The sequence below is a fragment of the Magallana gigas genome, chromosome 6 (genome assembly GCF_963853765.1).
Source record: "Magallana gigas chromosome 6, xbMagGiga1.1, whole genome shotgun sequence".
Lineage (NCBI taxonomy): Eukaryota > Metazoa > Mollusca > Bivalvia > Ostreida > Ostreidae > Magallana > Magallana gigas.
In genome coordinates this window covers 2775169-2795179 of record NC_088858.1, presented here as the reverse complement: position 1 = coordinate 2795179, position 20011 = coordinate 2775169, and the positions used below count along the sequence as shown (strand labels likewise).

Below are 20011 nucleotides of genomic sequence, written 5' to 3'. Positions count from 1 at the left end.
TTTTCAATTAAAGAACGGCTCCGCCTTTAATTAGGTCAAGTATAAAGCATGAGATTATTTAAAAAGGACTAAGACACGATTTGAGCCTAATTTTTTCAATTTTTTTTTTATCCATTTTAACGTCTACAATGGCCAATATGAATGTTCTTTTTTGCCAAAATTTTAAAGTCAAATATTGAGATACATGCGAGCTACAAAGGTTAAAATTCTTTGTTTTGTAAACAAAGCCCGAGTCCTGTTATTGTTTACAGATGTGCTATATTGGTATAAGTTTCAATCTAATGTTGCTTTTTGATGTTGATAAAATAGAACCATTATGACAATACCTTGGACTTTCGGTTGGATGTAGCTGTCTATTTCTTGCGTCAAAACAAGTTAAAAATGACGCGGTTTCAAGCGAAATATGCACCGATTTCGTAGTCTTGCCTCAAAAGCCAGACAAATCTTGTTGATTTCAAAGAGCAGTGGCTGAGTGGCCAGCAATGAAATAGACATGCAGGCCTACGTCACGTTGCTGTTTGACACAACTACCCAAAGTCCAAGCTCTTGTTAAAATGGTTCTAGTTTAAGAGCACATTGAATTAGTTTATCTTGTTTCCACAAGTTCTTTAGTCAAAGAAATTGAACTGTCTTTCCTTTACATTATTTGTAAACAAATATGAGACTCGAGCTTTGTTTACACAACAATGACTTCTTTCTTTGTATCTCGCTTGAACTTAACTTCTAACACTCAAATTTTGGTCAATCATTTAAAATGCACCAGTAAACCATTTTATACATAAAAAAAAAAGAAAGTTTCATCTCAAATCGTGTCTAGGTCTCTTTAAGGCAGGCGAACAAAGTGGCAGGCAGAGTATCATATCATTTTGATTGTGGTTTGCGATTAATAGTATTTCTTTCCATGTTTGAAAAAAAAATTATAAACTGTAGATACGAAATTAACAAGTCAAGGATTCGGAAATGTTTTTGAAAAAAATAATTACTAAAATTTCTTTAAAAAATATAAGATTAATGATGGTCCAATCTGCACGAAAAAAACCCTGAAATACCGAAAGTGCAAGCTATTAACAAAAAAATTGCATAGAGAAGGTTACTGTTATACTGGCAAAGTATTTGGTTTGAGTGATGAAATTACTATATATGTTTCCCGGAAAGCGTTTTGTGTGAGAACGTTTTGATGCTGTGACATATCGGTGAAATGATCTAAAAATAGGTTAATTTGTTAACGAAGTTATTTCACTTTACGGGAAACACAAAAGTAAACATTGTGTTTCCCGTAAAGTGAAATAACTTTGTGCTAAAAGCGATAGTGTCCGCAAGACCCCCCCCCCCCCAAAAAAAAAAAACCAAAAAAAAAAACAAAACAAAAAAAACCCTAAAAACAAAGATTTAGATATTGAAAAATTTTGTAATTGAAGTTAGTTCTAGATGCATGATTTTCTAGATTTTTTGTTTTTGAAAATGAATTGAATAACTATTTTCATATATCATGTATATAGAGTCCTCTATCGAAACTTGATTCTTCATACGAATAATCTATTGTACGAGCTGTTATGTATATATATGATCCGGAATCAATTTCCCCGCAAAACTCAAACTGTTGCCGGATTTACGGTTTAACAAAATATCGGATAACTTAGACAATGGGAGAAGAAATAAACATAACAGAAGATGAAGCAGCTTTGTATGATAGACAAATTCGTTTGTGGGGACTGGACGCTCAGAGGAGGTAAGGCCGTCACTCTAATAAGACAAAAAGGTCTGCCGAATTTCCTCTACAACTCCAATCACCTGTGTATGTAACACGGTTTAAGAAACCATACAGGGGCGTGTATTGGTATATACACGTATATGTCAACAGTATAAAGTAAGTACAAAGAACTAATACCAATTTTACATATTGTTATCAACACTCTGCGGAGGAAAAGTTGCGTAGCAAGGCCTAAAATTGGCTAAAAAAAATATTGCGTTTAGGGTAACCCTACCCCACCAACAGTCGTTTTACCGTTAACGAATATTTGCCAGTATTGAATAATTTTTAGAACAATTTTTAGAGAAAACAGAGTTAAGGTTATAAAAAAATCCAACATATAGGTAATAATAATACAGAAATAAATATTTTACCCATGTGTGGAGTTGTTTGTCATTTGCACAATTATTTACTGTATTGTAGTGATTTTATTGTCTACTATTACAACAACACTACAATACATGGGTATGGTACCGCTGGACTAGCCGGTTACCTCGTCCTACACATCCTGCGTTTACACTTGGCGGCTGCAGACTTCCAAATGGTGGTTACTGTTGTGTCTCCCCAAATCCAAAGCGCTCCATGCATGAGCTCCCCAAATTTTTAAGCGCCCCAATTACGGTTCACGAGCGCCCCAAATATCTTTCAGGGGAGCCCCAAATATCTTTCATGACTGCCCCAAAGTAAAAATTGTCATTACATTTAAGTCATAGATAATTTAACGAGTGCCCCAAAATTAGATTGTCTGATAACACACTAACGTTGGCTTAATTGAACTAGCGTTAGTAAGTCCCCAAGTGTGGTTATGTTCACGAGCGCCCCAAAATGGGTTCACCTGATTAGTCTTAACATCTCCGATAAGATTTCAATTAATGTAAACTTGGGATCATTTTCATAGGTCTCCAAAATGTGCTAACTTGATTTTGCATAGAATTTTGCTGGATTATTTTCAAGATCGCCCAAAATTCGATTTGGATTAAGGTTGACGCGAATTATATTACTAGTACTCTTAAATTGATTAACCAGTGCTCCAAAGTTTTCACATTTAAGTTAGGTACGAATTAGATCAGTGGCCCACGATACCCAAGTTTGCTCTCAAATAAGCTTTTTACATCGCTATAAAGTTAGAATTTGACTATTTGAATTATTTGGAATTTTGATTTGTAGATGTAAATATCTAAAAACCCAGGGTGATGAAATAATATTTTGAGAATGAATACTATAAATAATATCAGGGTTTGACACTAAGGCACGTCCGACCGACTTTGTCTAGTAAACGATAGGTCCGGTCGGGTTAAATGTCTGTGTACTAGCCCGACTGGTCGTGTGAAAAAAAAGTGTGCACATAATTTTCTGTAATATTAATAGAAGTAAAAGCTCTTTTCCTATCAGGCATAAATTCTACAAACCGTCATTTAAGTACAACCCAAGGACTAACCTAGAGGATGAAGTGGGGGACTTTTTGATCGGTAACTTTGTTAGAATTAGTTTAAAGTCGCCTTGTACACAGAGTTCATAATCGTGTAAATTAACCCCAAGGGCAATAAAATGATAATTATTTAATTCTAAAGACGTCTTCACAAACGCAGCTTACGCCTCTTGTTATTAATTAATCGAGTCTGTCTTATCTTGAGGGTTATAAATACGGTTGATGCAACCACATGCTGTACAAAACGATGTTAATTACTTTAAGGCTAGTGTTGATGTAACAGTGAATTTGTTGGTAACTTGTAATTAGCTAATAACACTGCCAAATTTATGCTAAAATATTATTAAATAATCACAAACCCTTTGTTTACAGTTATAATATCTTTAAAAAAAAATCAAAATCTCAACATAATGGTTGGGTTAGACTAATGCCACCAAAATACACTACAAAACAGAGACTGATATTATTTGTCATTTTAGTTAACACAGTTACAAAACATTTGATCAATAAAATGTATGAATACATCAAATTATTTAAATTGAATAAACTCCAAATAAATATCATTTAATATTTATTCGTTTGATGAGATATCGGCGCTTCTGATTGGTCGAAAAAATTCTTTGATACCTGCATCAATAAAATTTTTTGCCGGATCTACTTTTCTCAACTGTTCTGATCAAACACTATTTATAGAACGGGAATTTCCAAAATAAACACTGTCAACAAAGTGTAATGTTGTGTCTGTTTTATTGTCAGCAAACAAAATACAACTTTATAAACATACAAACTTGAAAGTCTAACCTTCAAAAATAAACAAAACACAATATCTTATTCACGAAACAGAAAATTAAGCGTCTTCTCACGATTTCGTCTGCTTGAGATCAATCAACATTACTGCGAGGCTGGCTGTTCCTTTTCCAGAATAATTATAACGAACATATAGACCCATACACTTTCACGGTAACACTGCTGTTCAAATTTGGTAACGATGATTTTTAAATTTACACAGTACCCTACATGATCGGTCATCAGAAATTCAGAATAAGCATCGTTATGAGTAAAATGCATCAACTCCTTCGGCGCATTCCAAGCGGCAGATACTAGTATACCATTTAAGTACATCACTGGCTATCTAGTTACCACAACGTTTACAAAAGTCGCTTATACATACTATTCTTTGTCGACATATCAACTATTTTCGTCCACGATCGCCTCTCCTGGCCTTGGATGGTTATGTCCAGTTGCATTTTCCACCAATCTCACATGAAAACTAGTTTTATTACGAATTTTTCTGCACAGTGAATAATATCACAAGCTATCGCATGTATTTTCCTTTCGTTTTCAATTCAGTCGGTTCAGATTTTAACTCACTATTTGTGTTTAATCCATTAAATTCAGTACAATAGCTCTGCATCAGCTGAAGGCGCATCCATTTTGAATATTGTTGCTGTTGTTGTTTTGTATTCATACGCGCCGCTTTATTTACATTATTTACATTATTTACATTTTTGATCAATGACACTTCACATTTTTTGATTTGAAAATGTTATATTAAATGATAAGAAATGAAGATAATAATTTTTCTATTGATCGACGTATCAAAGAAAAAATTGACCGGAAAACTTTTTCATCAATGCGCTACGCGCATTAATGAAGTTTTCCGGTCAATTTTTTCTTTGATACGTCGATCAATAGAAAAATTATTATCTTCATTTCTTAAATCATCAGATACATAAATTTGTAAAATTATTACTGTTATACATATGTATTTACAGTGAAATTGTGACAATTTTGATTTAAATTTTTCTTTGTTAACTTTTTTTTTTTTTTACAATTCTAGAATTTTTTTTATTTGTATGTGTTCCAAACCTTTATTATTCAATTCAATTATTTGTCCCATTTGAAATTAGCCTTGCGGGGGTATTAGTCCCATTAGGACAGTTCAAGTTATAATATAAAATGTACTGGAATGCCTCTATATAAGTTATGAAATGTTTCTGTTAATGTACTAATACATGTATATATAATGAAAAATTCATTTCAGCTTTAAAGCTACTTCATTAATCCTAATGGTTAATGTTACTTCAAAAAGTTACTTCATTAATCATAATAATTAATCTAGATTTAAGATTTAATTTCAAGTTTAATTTTTTAATGTTTGTACATATTTCTGATCTATGTCTGGGTCTAGTTTGTTTCTTAGTTTGATATACTATTTAACTTTGATAAGTCAGCCAAGAGTTATCATTCTTCATTCAATGCTTTATTAACTGGGAGTTTTAATCAATGAATTAATAAAAAAAGATACCCCCTTCAATACCAATTGTTTTTTTTTTATAGAATTTAATTTACATGTATTTTAGCATTGAATCATTATTTTTTGAAAGATACATGTACATGTACATGTAATCTCAACTGCAATGGAATAAGAAATCATTTTTTGAGTATTATGAGGTGATAATTTTTGTTGGGACATGGTCAAATCCAATATTTATGATAGATTTGACTAAGCTCGACCAAGATTATCACCTCATAATATTCAATGAATGACTTATTACTTATATTTATACAAATACAAATATATTATTGGCACAAACACAATTACAATAATTGGCAAAGGCCCAATGAATGTACAGGAACATCATTCACTGGCGTCGGAAGCAAATTGAAAGTGGGGGGGGGGGCTAGACTAATCCTGCGAGAAAAAGTGGGGGGGGGGGGGGGGGGGGCTGAACCCTCTATCATGCTATGTTTCTAATGGTTAGGTATAACTTTGCAAAAAAAGTGGGGGGGGGGGGGGGGCTAAGCCCCCCCTAGCCCCCCCGGTTCCGACGCCAATGTCATTGTTTGTTTACAATAACTGCATGTACAATATATACATAATTTTTAGCAATTGTATGATTTTATTTTAAAATATTGACATAAATATTTGATTTCCATTTATTTTTAAATTATGCAAACCCTGCTTGCGCCCCAACAATATGTCATTTAGTTTGTAGTTATAAAATAGATTTGTAGTGTTATCAGAGACAAAGACAATGACAAATGTTAATATACATGTATATATCTTTATTTGGTTAAAATTTACCATAACACACTGTACTAGATTACAGTACTTTTGATGGATATTTAATTTGCTTAAAAGCCATTTCTGTAAAGCAGGCATTTTGGTAAATGTATTTCTTGCTACCTCAGTTTATTTTTTAAGCCATAGAATTATATTATTAAAGGCTACTATTTTGATTGTGTTAATCTTATACTACATATTCCAGTCTACATTATCGGTAACAAAATCAGAATGAACATTACCCATCACATCTATTTGAATGTTTTCAGACAATTGGATGATCTTTTAAAAAAAAAAGATTAATTTTGATGAAGACATTGATATTTTGAACTCCAGTAACAAGATTTTAGTATTGTAAGAAAGTAACATATTATTATTTTCCTCTTCATACAATTTGACCAGAAGTTTGATGACTAGGTTCCTGTTCATTGTAGGCTTCGTGCAGCGAGGGTCCTGCTGATCGGGCTGAGAGGACTTGGAGCTGAGATATCCAAGAACATCGTCCTGGCTGGCATCAAGTCTATTACACTGTTAGACTGTACAGAGGTAGGTACATCTATTGGACGGCTACTGATCCACCCATACCAAAGAAAACATATTATCATTACACAGAACTTGGCTTTATTGATTTTTTATGGACTGAATTGGACCTGTCAGAAGTGTCTGTATATTTTCTCAAAGTAAAGTTGTAGTTTTCTGAAAAACTTAACTTTTATGTTGTTTTGTTTATTTTGACTTGCAGTGAAGCAAACCATTCACTAATTCAGTGTAGGTATAATGCTAATTTAAAATGTAGAGACAAACTGACAGGAAAAAATAAAATAAAGATCGCACTTATACTTGATGGATAAAGATTGATTTTCAAGTGGTTTTCAAGGTTTTATAGAAATATATGTAAAATTTTAATATCTGCCCTCCTAACAAACCTACACTAGTATATATTTGTTCCTTTATTAAATTCCAGGAAGGAAGACAATCTTTACTATACTTCTGCATGAATATGTAGAAATGAAATGTCAATTTAACAATTGGGTTAACTCTTACATAAGAACAATACATTTTTTAACAATTAACTGTCTGAGTATTGCTTAAAAAATTGAAGGTGGATTAAGGACATTGTTTACTCGGGGTTTGAGTTCTCAAATTCAGATTGTTATAAAGTTCAGTGTCATGAGTAAAATATGTGCTAAATGCAAAAAGTATTTATGAAATGAATTATTATTGACATAATATTTGATATTTTCAATATATTATTATGGAATAAGGCTCAAACAAAGTTGGTCTTTTAGCAAAACAGATGAAATTCAGACTAAATTTTTCAGATTTTGTTTTTTTTTTCTGAAAATTTTTTGTAAGTACTGTAATATTCAAAGTTAAGATTTTATTTGTTAGTCAACATAATTTTACATATTTTTTGTTGGTTTTATCTCAATTTTTCATTTAGATGATTGTATGGCATACAAAAACGATAAAAGACACCATATCTCAAAATTTTGACTATTGACCCCATATAAATTTTATGCCAGCAGAATAAGGTCAATATATATATATATATATATATATATAGTTTTATACTATTAATGTTTTAGTATTATCATCATTCAGTTTTTTGTTAAATTGAATGAAAAATGGGTAGGGATTTGAAAACTGATAGAGGAAATTCGGACTGAAATATCTATAAAAAATTGTGAATGAAAAATTAATGCTTAGTATCTATTTAGTTTCACTGCAATTCATAAACTGTATTTCAATTTTAAAAAAGTATAGCAATTTGTATTATTTTCACAATTAAGGAAATCTCAATGACAGAGTTAAATTTTTAGGGATTTTTCTTAAATTTTCAAGAAAATTTTAATGGCCCATTAACTCAAAAGTAGGTTATTGACCTACTTTTTTGAAAGTGAAAAATAACACTACATGAAAGGTCTTTAACACACAATAGATGGTTTTTCATTATCATCAGTGGAATTTTTTTTCATTCTGAGTAAACCTTAAGGGTTGTGCTTAAGTTAAAAAATTATGTACGACGGATAGAGTAAGATAACTAAGAATTTACAGAAATTTCATCCCATTTGAAGGTTTGTTTTTGGTGATATTTTCTGTTGGTTTGATGCAGTGGTTATTGACGTTTGCACCAGGCAATATTTGTCCAAGCTGTCCTATTGATTTTGCATGCTACATTATTTGACAAGATGACACAGTATGTCTGGGCTATAAGTGCATATCTTACTCCTGGTTTCCCTTGTCAATAAAATGAAACATTGCAAACAACTAGGAGTTGTATCTTTCTTTGGAAAATATCAATAAAATTATTGTAAACTATATGGTGAAATTACATGTATATGGTAATGTAGAACATAGAAACTGAGGTAAATTTTGATTTCTTGTAAAAGTTTTTCATCACAGATATCATATTATTAGTATGTATCAGAATGAGGTCCTTTCTGCCTATCTACCCTTCATTTTATCAACCTTTCTATTTGCTGATCTTTCTGTTACATAACAGACATCTGATAATACACATGATAATGCTGTGTTTTTTCAATTATAGTCAACGGAAGAAGATGGGTGTTCACAATTTCTGATATCCAGAAATGATGTTGGTAAAAACGTAAGACCTCTATGAATCTTTTTAACTTTGATGTAAAAAAAAAATCAGCAACTCCTCTTTGAATCATGAACGATTTTACGTATTTTCTCCCCTTTGATCCACAGAGAGCTGAGGCATCTCTTGAGCATGCTCAGCGTTTGAACCCTATGGTGGAGGTGATGTCAGATACCCAGAGTGCTGACGAGAAGTCGGATGAATTCTTCACCAAGTATGACGTGGTGTGTGCCACTTGCTGTAAACAGTCCACTCTCCTCAGGATCAACAAAGTCTGCTCTGATCACAAGGTCAAATTCTTTGGGGGCGATGTGTACGGTTTCTATGGCTACATGTTTGCTGATCTAGGAGAGCATGAATTTGCAGAGTAATCCACATTGTTATTTTGTTGAGCAAATTGGATTTTTTTGACATACTATATGAGTTACCCGGTAAATGAAAATGAACCAGTGTTTATTTGCTGAGAATGTAATATTTTTGTCACTTGATGGCTACAGGGAAGTTCCTAAACCAAAACAGAAGGAAGAAGGTGGAGAGCCAGACACAAAGAAAGCTAAGAAAGAGGAAATAGAGATGGTCACAGTCAAGAGGGTAATTACTTGTCTTTGTTACAAAAATATGATAGAAAAAGGATCAATACATTTTAGAAAAAAGGCCAATATATGCCAGGAAAAGGGCCAATATATGTTAGGAAAAGGGACTATATATGTACGGAAAAGGGCCAATATATGTTAGGAAAAGGGTCATTATATGTTAGAAAAAGGGCCAATATATGTTAGGTAAAGGGCCAATCCATGCCTGGAAAAGGGCCAATATATGTCAGGAAAAGGGTCAATATATGCCAGGAAAAAGGTCAATATATGTTAGGAAAAATGTCAATATATGTAAGGAAAAGGGTCAATACATGTTAGAGAAAGGGTCAGTACATGTTAGGAAAAGGGTCAATACATGTTAGGAAAAGGGCCAATCCATGCCTGGAAAATGGTCAAAATATGCCAGGAAAGGGCCAATTCATGCCAGGAAAAGGGTCAATATATGTTAGGGAAAGGGTCAATATATGTTAGAAAAAGGGTGAATATATTTCAGGTAAAGGGTCAATATATGCCAGAAAAACGGTCAATATATGTTAGGGAAAGGGTCAATATATGTTATAGTGCATGTAACGGTTATGTGTTTAGGAAGAGTACTACTCTCATTCAGTACTGAAGATTCATTATTTTATATGAGTACTTATTTCCACGATTAAACCATTTTGCATTAAAGTGTGAGAATATAAAATCGCAAAGTCAAATTTTTGTCATAGTTTTATTTAGTTTTCATCTGTAAGAAAAATAAAAACGAGATATTAAAACCAGGGAAATATGCTTCTGGTCATTTTACATAGTTATTAATTTCTCGCATTTAAATAGGAATTTACATTGTCTAAAATTGACTGTGACATAAATTGAGTGGCTTATTGTTGTAGAGTGTGACCTTCAGTCGACTCCACAGTGCCTTGGAGATTGACTGGTCCTCCCAGGCAGCCCTCAGGAAGCTCAAGAGGACACCCAATGCTTACTTCATCATGCAAGGTACTAACATTCTTACAGAACTTTGATATCAGTAAAATTACCAGTGTACATTGACACTACCTTTTTAATCATATGAAATCATGAATTATATGATCACAAACTCTATAAGACTTGAACTGCATCATGTTTATTAAACATGAAACTGCATTGTAAATTAGAATTAGGAATTTCAGCAAGTTACAGTAATTTTTATATTTGATGTCTTATAGTTTTACTGGACTTCATCAGCAACAATAACAGATACCCAGACTCCAAACAGAAGGAAGCAGACATAAAGCTGTTAATAGAGCAGAAAACCAAAACCTTGGAGAAACTAAAACTCAGTCCTAGTGTGGTCTCAGATGATTTTGCCAGGTAAGACAGGTGATTGGGGGAGGAATGGTCAATGATATCACAGCATCAAAACTAAGAAAGATTGTGTATGTTTTTGAATCACTTAATGCACAACGAAAAAAGAAAACAATTAAGATCTGTTTTTTTTTTCTTTTGATAGTTTCTGCTTTGCTGAACTAAGTCCAGTGTGTGCAATCGTTGGAGGAGTCATAGGCCAAGAAATCATCAAGGTAATTACCGCTTATGTTTCAGTGCTATTACTTCATGGGAGAAACAGAAAAATCAAACAAAAAGTAAACCTTATCCATGATTTGATCTGCATATGACAGAGCAAGAAGTGGTTTATGTTTCTCCCATGACCTTGGTGTGGCGCTTAGTGCCTGGTTATGGATAGTTATGGGAGGGGTCGCAGAGGGGTCACTCCCTCCCTATGGGCTCAGGTTGGTGATTGCCAGTGTTATGAGGATATCTTGGGATTTTTGATTTGCAAAGTAATTTTTGGCTTTGCATTATTATGTGCATATATGTTTTGTAGGAATACCACAAAAATTAAAGGTGTTCGCTTCATCAACATATTGAAATTTTCTGCCAACTTAAAGACATTCATTATTGTCATATGATATTAAATGTATTTATAAAATCGAATATTTAACAATTGTGACCACTTAAATCTATACAATTAAATGCTTTCAAGAACATGCTCTCTAAATAATATTTAAACTTCCCTCTTTAATACTAATTCAAAATTTGAATAAAACTTTGTTAGGTTCTTGAAAAAAGTTTTGGTGTTATGTATCAAATACTGTATGGTTTATAATATAAAAAAATGATTGTCCAGATTCAAATTCATTGCCACTTCTTTTAAAATAGACTATCCCCAGGTTTGTAACCCAATCAAAACTCATCTAATAGCTACCAAGGAAATAACATATTTTACACCTTCTAAAAAGACAATTTATATCTTATTAGTCTCTGTCAATTAAACAATTTAGTTAATGTTTTCTTTGTGTAATAAAACATAAAATAATGTTTGACTCTTTTACTGATGAAGAAAAAAATCTTTGGAAAGATGCCTCCTTAAACTTTGTAATACATTAACACAGGATCGAAATGTAGCTGTGAAAGTTTTTTACGAAGAGAAGTTATTCCTCTTGATTCTTAGAACAAAATTTCAGTGTTTATAAAAAAGTTGAAATTCAGTGTAATACATTATGACACTAATTTGCATCTGAGGACCATATAAATAGTTATTGCCATTACCTTAAACTTGTTTTTCTTATTGCAAGTTTTAACACTTGGAACAATTGTATCTGTAATACTTGTTTACATAAGATTGGACACCTGTTACACTAATTTACATAAAATTGGACACCTGTTACACTAATTTACATAAAATTGGACACCTGTTACACTAATTTACATAAGATTGGTACATCTTCATAATGGCAATAACAATCGTTGTGAAACTTTTTACACTGTTAACATTTGATTGGAATACTTATTATACTGGTTAACATAGGGTTGGGATACTAATTACACTGGTTACATTTTGATTGGGATACTTATTTCAGTGGTTAACAAATGATTGGGATACTTATAACACTGGTTAAAATATGGATGGGATACTTATTATACTAGTTACATAGGTAACATTTGAATTGGATACTTATTACCCTGTTTACATACACTTTGGATATCTATTACATTGCTATCCTATGATTTGGATACTTATTACACCTTTTACATACAATTGGGATACTTATTACACTGTTTAACATATGGTTGGGATACTTATTACACTGGTTAACATAAGATTCGGATACTTATTACACTGGTTAACATATGATTGAGATACTTATTACACTAGTTAACTTATGATTAGGATACTTATTACACTGTTAACATATGAATTGGATACTTATTACACTGTTAACATATGATTTGGATACTTATTACACTGTTTACATACACTTTGGATTCCTATTACACTGTTAATATATAATTTGGATACATATTACATTGTTACATACGATTGGGATATTTATTACACTGGTTAACATATGGTTGGGATACTTATTACAGTGGTTAACATATGATTGGGATACTTATTACACTGGTTAACATATGATTCGGATACTTATTACACTGTTTACATACACTTTGGATACCTATTACATTGTTAACATATGATTGGAAAAATTATTATACTGGTTAACATACGATTGTGATACTTATTACACTGGTTACATTTTTACTGGAATACTTATTACACTGTTGACATACAAAAGGATACTTATAACATTGTTAACATAAATTGGGATACTCATTATTTAGACAGGGACATCTGTTACACTGGTTTACACATTGTTTTAACACATCAAATACTATCATTTACTTTGGTTACAGGCAGTTTCTCTGAAGGACCAGCCTCACAACAATTTCTTTTTCTACAACGGCGTGGAGGGTAGTGGCCTCGTGGATAACATCTCATCTCCCTGACCTGTTTATATTTGTTAACCTGTCATTACTGAAGCATCTATTTGTCATTTGTAAAAAGAAATCAACTAGAAAGTATCCGAGTGTTTTATTATCATTTCTGTGTATGTAAACATTCGTTAAAAGAATTGCAAGATCTAAATAAAACAATGTTATCACGAATCTCAGCGATAAGGACATGTGGTCGAACGTTTATTTGAGGATTGTAAATGCGAAGGAGTAACTGGAAAAGCTGTCTCTTTAGGCTATGAGAGAGACGGCTGTCGGAAAATCAGCAGAGAATGCACAGCGTATATCTTCAGAGAATTAGGGCAGATCAGGGATCTAAAGAAAAGGCTTGTGTTCTGCAAGCCACTGTATTCTGCAGCAAATAACATTCTATATGATGCAACCAATGGGAAGGGAACAGGCAATAAGGAACAGATCGCCGATATTTCTCTCTGGGAGCCGTAAACTCACCATGCAAAACGTGTGCACCTCTCCATAAAACAATTAAAAGTCATAAACTAAAGTCTTATAAACACCACAGGTCTGTCGGTCCAATGATATGAATTGATTTATGAACGAACGTGTATAATAAAATTACTTTCCTCATTCTTTTCATGAAATACTGAATCATCATTGTCAGTGTTCGGGAGGCGCATAACAATGGATGAAAACCAATAGAGTTTATGATCGTGGAGATTGATGGGAGTCGATTTCTGGATCGGTTCCCGACCAGTGAGTCAGTGACCGATGAGTGTATAATGGCAGCGCACACGTTTTACTTTTCTTTGCAACAGTACAGTAACAACCGAGTAAACAGCTCTCTAAGTGGGTCATGGGCGTGGACGAACAAATCTGATCGGGGGAGAGGCAGGGCACCGTGTACTTTGATCAACCGTCGCTTTTTATTTACATCTGGGATAATCGAAGAAAAAGCTTGTGCAGATCCCTGCTGTTTGTCTGAAGTCTATATTTGTTATTCGTTGTACATGTACATATCGACAAATATCTGTCTACTCTGCAACGCATCTGAACACCGACTCCCTGACATAGCAGGATAACTGAGATTTATAAACCCTGTGTATTACCATCTAATGTAATTCACCTCAGAAAGCGATTGCGTCCTCGTACTACATGTATATACCCAATAACAACAAACAGTGCGATATATGTATGATAAGTCTAATTCTGTAATATTGTAAAATAAAAACTCTAAAATACATTACAAAAACATAAAAAATACAATGATATAATTATCTTAAGGCTTCTTTGGTTAATATAGGCACCGCAAAGCGAGGATATACTTAGGGACGTTAAATTAGATGTAATGAAGTTTTGAGCATGCAGTATAGTAAATCCCACAGTTCTTGTAAAACCCGAGAATAAACAACATAAAAACCGCGCATTCAAATGTAAATTTCTGGAAAGATTTCCTTACTATGCATAATTTTTTTTTCAGTCTTTAAGTGCACTTCTTAAAAGATTCTATTCTCAATTAAAATTTGATGTCAGCAATTGATATACTGGTATACATGCACATAAGGTAGGCAAAACTTGAGATAATAAATCTAACAATGTGTCATCATATAATATAGGGAACACATTTTTACATGTGAACTTCATATTTCAAATCTATGAACTCGATTAAAAATCTTCTGCAGACTACTAGTATATTCTGGGGGGTACGTGGGTATACTAGTATTTTGGGGGCACGTGGGAATTGCAGGGGCGACAACTCTGTCGGTTTTACATTTTTAGGATACCAAGTGGCACGCATAAATCGGCAGTTTGATGTTTAATGTTAGTACACTAGTCAGTCTAATGGTCTGAAGCCCTCTGTGGAGCGGATCTACCTAAGAGCGGATTTATCTGACCACTGTTACGGTGGTGGTGGTACGGGTGGTTCTGACCGCACCCCCGCTGGATCCGCCAATGATGATCACGTGGGAGCGTCGGTCGACGATCAGCAGGATTCCGCCGATTACCGCGAGGATGGCGGCAATGATACAGAGGACGAAGGCCCAGGACAGGTTACTGCGGTTTTGGTCTATCACAAATATCAGAATTCCTAGGATGATCAGGCCCGCTGTAAATAAAAAAAACCCACACGATCTAATAAGATGTTTAATACTGCACACAACCAAGCTGAATTATCAGTGTCGGAAAAGAATGTACAACGCAACGCTTTCTTTTTCTACGTTGTATAATCAGCTTCTATTTAGACAGACATGTCAATGATTAATTATAGCTACAGAAAATATTACGTGTTAACACACTCCCATTTCTTGGTAAACATGAAGCGAAAATTACCTTAGAACAACTCAAAATTTGATAAATTGTCGCAGTATGAACACCCCCCCCCCCCCCCCCCCAAAAAAAAAAAAACAACCAAAAAACCAAAACAAAAAAACCCCAAAAAAACCTACCAGACATCGACAAATATATTGTGCCGACTGATAGTTTCTGACACCCATTTTAAAAAAGGGTACCCTATTTTGAGACAAAGCTACAACATTAATGTGCAAGATTCAACTTTTTCTAAATAGATGGTTGTAGGTTGGACACCAATGACCACTTTTAAGTGATCAGTTTTTGCCAGAAACAAGTCAGTCCGAATAATATTATAAAACAGCATGACTACACGTAGATTGCACAACTGGGTCAATAATTCAACTACTGCGTTAATTAAGACGACAACTTCTGTTAACACAGTCTGACTAAAGCCAGCCCCTACTAATTCACTTCGTTAACGAAATGAATTAGTAGGGGCTGGCTTTAGTCAGACTGTGTTAACATTATATAAATAGTGCCTGTTTGGGAGGGTAACAGTTGAAATTGACACCCCGAGAAAACCATTGTCAACCGACGCGAAGCGGAGGTTGACAATGGTTTTCGAGGGGTGTCAATTTCAACTGTTATCCTCCCAAACAGGCACTATTTATTTTGTTATACTGAATGTCTTTTTTAAAAATTTTAAGAAAATTTTACTGCTTTTATATAGGAATAACGTGAATTCTACAGCGAACCGTACGCGCATAATTTTCGCGCATGTAACATTTTTTAATGTTACCCGTTGCCAAGTGCGTTGCTAACGCTGAAGGTAATAGTAAATATTATCAACTGCGTCTTAACCAATCAGATTTCAGTATTTAACATGAAAGTATAACAAAGTATACTGATGCCCAGAGCTGTGTAACGTGTAACTATATCAAGGTGCTTAATTAAGTGGTATATCAATAACAGTGAATTGACAAATGGTTATAGTTTGCTAGACAGTTGTGGAGAACCGATTTCGCATACTGATAATATTTTGTCGCTAACAAAATTGACTTTGTGGCTGGCGAACTGCATTAAACAGACCTAAATAAACAATCGATATAAGGTTCAGTCATAGAATAAATATCAACAGTTGTAATTTATCTTAAATACTGTTTAGTCGAATCTGCAATATCCGCTTTCCTTCACAAAGCCGTCTATAAAAGTCTATGTATACACTGAGCGCCTGTTGTCTGTATACTTGCATAGTTTGGTTGTCTTGTTTACGAATAAATCGAGAAGAAAAATATATCTCGCGTGCAAGGGTTTGCGTGTGTAAACCAGTGAAAACCAAAACTGCAGAGAGAGTTTTGGAATGGTGTCAAGGTATTTTGAAGCTGACACCCCCCTCCCTCTTGCAATTTACTTCATAAAGATACAATGGATTTGGGTGACAAAAACCACATTCGTCAAGTTCTTCGAATCTCCGGAAAGATAAAAAAAAGTATCTGTTCACGTATATTGATATAAATAATACGGAGTGTGTGTAATACACTGAATCATTGCAGGTGGCACTGAATAAGTCTATATGTAACAATGCTTGCATTCTGACTACAGCTGTACATATAATGCACCGCTAATTCCTGGTGCGTGTCTGCGATCAGATATGAAATATGAACAGGATCAAGATATGCGTGGTAGCGTTTTATACCCTGCCCCCTCAAAAATTTCTCTTGAATGTCTCACTCGCTTACGCAGCAACAGAACTTACAGCATCTTAGCTCGTCACACACGTGTCGGCCTTATAAACCCCTATGTACTGACAAGCACCTTGCAGATATTTTGCGGGAATTACAACATAACAAACAACATCACAGGGCTGCTGATCAAAAGGATATAGCGGCATCTTTTGAAATGCATTTTGATTTTCTAACAACACACATTTTTGACTTCGACCTATGTCGTTAAGACGTCCTCCAAACAAGCAACTATAACAAAACTCAACAAAAATGGAGATCCCAACAAAAAGCAGAAGAAAAACTCAACGAAAAGAGAGCTTCCAGTAAAAAAAAAACCTTTATAACACATCAAGTAGTTTATATAAAAAACGCACTGAAAATAAATGCATGTAAATCAAAATGGTGAATCAGAATGTTAAGAAAAAGGCACGGAAATTTTCTAATTTTTCCTAATTCAATTAAATACGATTTAATTGTATTAAAACACAAATTGCAGCCTGTTACCTGCTACAAAGGCGCATATAGCGGAGACTAGGACGAGCTGGAGGTTAGGGCTGGCACAGATGTGGACTAGGAGCAGGATCAGGATAATGACCAACAGGATGAAGGCAATGGTCTCAAACGCGCGGACCGCGCCCATAGCTCCCCCACCTAGTGGAAGTAAAAACACAATCAAAACAACCATTAATCATAACCATAACGTGTTTAGTCAATCGTTGAATGGTAATGTTAATAAACACAATGTATTATTAATCTTCATATCAGATTTATCACATTTATGTGTAAATCTTATTCCTGAACCTCTCTCTCTCTCTCTCTCTCTCTCTCTCTCTCTCTCTCTCTCTCTCTCTCTCTCTCTCTGTAACATAGCTAATATTGGTGGATCCTAAACAGACCCCACCCTTTCTAGCAATTATGTTACGGAAAACTACGGTCTATCCAGAAAATGATAATGAAGATTTGAACAAAAATAAACAGATGAAGAAAGAAGAGGAGAGATGGTTCAGGCTACTTACCATAGGTATCATAGCATCTTGTCGTACAGGACTGCCAGAGTCCATAATGGAAACCGGACCAAGACACCCAGTAGGGGCAGGCAAAGCCCAGGAGCTGACACACCGCCGCCCCGATCAACAGACCAAGGGCCACTTTCAATAAAACGGACATAACCAACATGGCTGCTGCTGATGAGTATTTTCCAAGCTAGCGTCTCCCTCAGGAAAAATGGATTAAAATGGCCGTGAAAAGCGACTGAGAGACGAGTGTGTACACACAGCACAAGTTTTGAGTGATGAATCAGAAAACCGGCCGCTTAACAGTAGAACGCCCACAACCTCCAAACGATAGACAAGCTTCCGCTGGCCTCTCTCTTACTGCCGCGATATTTCCTTGCTGTGTTTTTTTTTTAAATTAATACAATTAGAAAAAAAATGTTACTTCAGTTCCTACGTTCAAGTGATTTGGTAATACATGTATAAAATGAAATTCTCCTTAGACACAGGTGTACAAACATATAACCGACATTAGTGTATCTTTCTCTATCTGTCTGTGTAATGAAATCAACAACGGAGATGTTTGAAGGGCGCGGCCCTCCTTCATGTTTTGTTTGCATAGTCACATTTTAACCACACAAATTTCTACAGATTTGTTTTATTTTTGTTGTTGTAATTTATAATAATAAATTTATTTCAACAATATTCAAAAATAGTGTATGAGAAAGTTTTAAATTTGGAATTTTGATCTATTTTCTCGCCATTCACTATCTTGAACTGAGGGTTGTAAAGCAATCGTGTTTTAACTGGAATGTTTTTATAGCTCTACATATCAGATATGTATCTTTCATTTGTTTGAAATTGGATTGAGCTTACACTAAATCATTCACAGCAGAATGTCCCTATATTTGTTTCTTCTCCAATTAATTACATCAAGTTCTAAGTAGTTCGTATAAAATTCAGTTTTCTCATTCGAGTGCCCTTTATCGATGGTTCCTAGCCCTAACCCTACTCTAAATATCTTCTTTCATTTTTTCTTATGAGACCTAAGTTCTATTAACACGGAAATCATAATAACAACATCGGAGGAATGACGATGGTACTTTGACTTAATCATACAATAATTTCCCTAATGTTAATTTTCTCAAAAAAAAAAAAATTTCCTTGTTTTTAAACTACCTACACTAATTGCGCTCTCTCTCTCTCTCTCTCTCTCTCTCTCTCTCTCTCTCTCTCTCTCTCTGTTTATTTTACACGACAATCGTTGATTGTAGTATATATACTGGGCCCCCTTAAAACAAAAACCCTCTATTTTTTTTTCTATAAAGAAGCCAAGTAGTATGCATTCCTCTGGGATTACTGTATTTCAGTGGGCTCATTCAGAGTGGCACATACATCCTGCGGTAGTCATGGAGAAGGCATATGCCTGCAATTTTTATTGCGATTTTAAAACAATTGAAGAGAAGTAACTCGAAAATAATACTTTGGACACAGGAAGTAAGTGTGACGGGGGTCCTCCCTGTCACCGGCACTGATTGATAACTATTGTTTATATTTACAAGTTTATTTACATATTTACAACGAACACGAGTTACACAATATATAGGTAACACAGGTTATATCACAAATGCGTCCTCACTCTTTAACATCCAAACTCATTCTCTACTGTCTCCCACGTGTTCCCTGGGTATGGCCATACCAATTATCTTCACTCCTCAGACTCACTCATAACTCAATCAACTGCTCACTTTCATCTCTCAGAACTTTATCATGCACAATACACAAATG

The 20011-nt window shown here is 34.2% G+C and overlaps 2 protein-coding genes across 2 annotated transcripts; one reads left to right on the top strand and one right to left on the bottom strand.

Moving 5' to 3' along the window:
* Positions 1-1560: 1560 nt before the first annotated feature.
* LOC105317408 (SUMO-activating enzyme subunit 1) lies at positions 1561-13413 on the top strand. Its single transcript, XM_034468820.2, has 9 exons — positions 1561-1729; positions 6681-6792; positions 8798-8857; positions 8962-9218; positions 9349-9442; positions 10317-10422; positions 10632-10776; positions 10916-10985; positions 13162-13413. The coding sequence occupies exons 1-9, from the start codon at positions 1644-1646 to the stop codon at positions 13252-13254; spliced, it is 1023 nt and encodes a 340-aa protein (XP_034324711.2). The 5' UTR covers positions 1561-1643; the 3' UTR covers positions 13255-13413.
* A 1550-nt stretch (positions 13414-14963) lies between these two features.
* LOC105317410 (hypothetical protein) lies at positions 14964-18611 on the bottom strand. Its single transcript, XM_034468821.2, has 3 exons — positions 18248-18611; positions 17736-17882; positions 14964-15322 (listed from the first exon to the last, which is right to left on the bottom strand). The coding sequence occupies exons 1-3, from the start codon at positions 18405-18407 to the stop codon at positions 15102-15104; spliced, it is 528 nt and encodes a 175-aa protein (XP_034324712.2). The 5' UTR covers positions 18408-18611; the 3' UTR covers positions 14964-15101.
* Between the last annotated feature and the right edge of the window lie 1400 nt (positions 18612-20011).

Coding starts and splice junctions, on each gene's coding strand:
- LOC105317408 (XM_034468820.2), top strand. CDS start 1,644: ATGGGAGAAGAAATAAACATAACAGAAGATGAAGCAGCTTTGTATGAT. Junction 9,443..10,316: donor AGATGGTCACAGTCAAGAGG/GTAATTACTTGT, acceptor TTATTGTTGTAG/AGTGTGACCTTCAGTCGACT. Junction 10,777..10,915: donor GTCTCAGATGATTTTGCCAG/GTAAGACAGGTG, acceptor TTCTTTTGATAG/TTTCTGCTTTGCTGAACTAA.
- LOC105317410 (XM_034468821.2), bottom strand. CDS start 18,407: ATGTTGGTTATGTCCGTTTTATTGAAAGTGGCCCTTGGTCTGTTGATC. Junction 17,883..18,247: donor AAGATGCTATGATACCTATG/GTAAGTAGCCTG, acceptor TACTTCCACTAG/GTGGGGGAGCTATGGGCGCG. Junction 15,323..17,735: donor TATATGCGCCTTTGTAGCAG/GTAACAGGCTGC, acceptor TTTTATTTACAG/CGGGCCTGATCATCCTAGGA.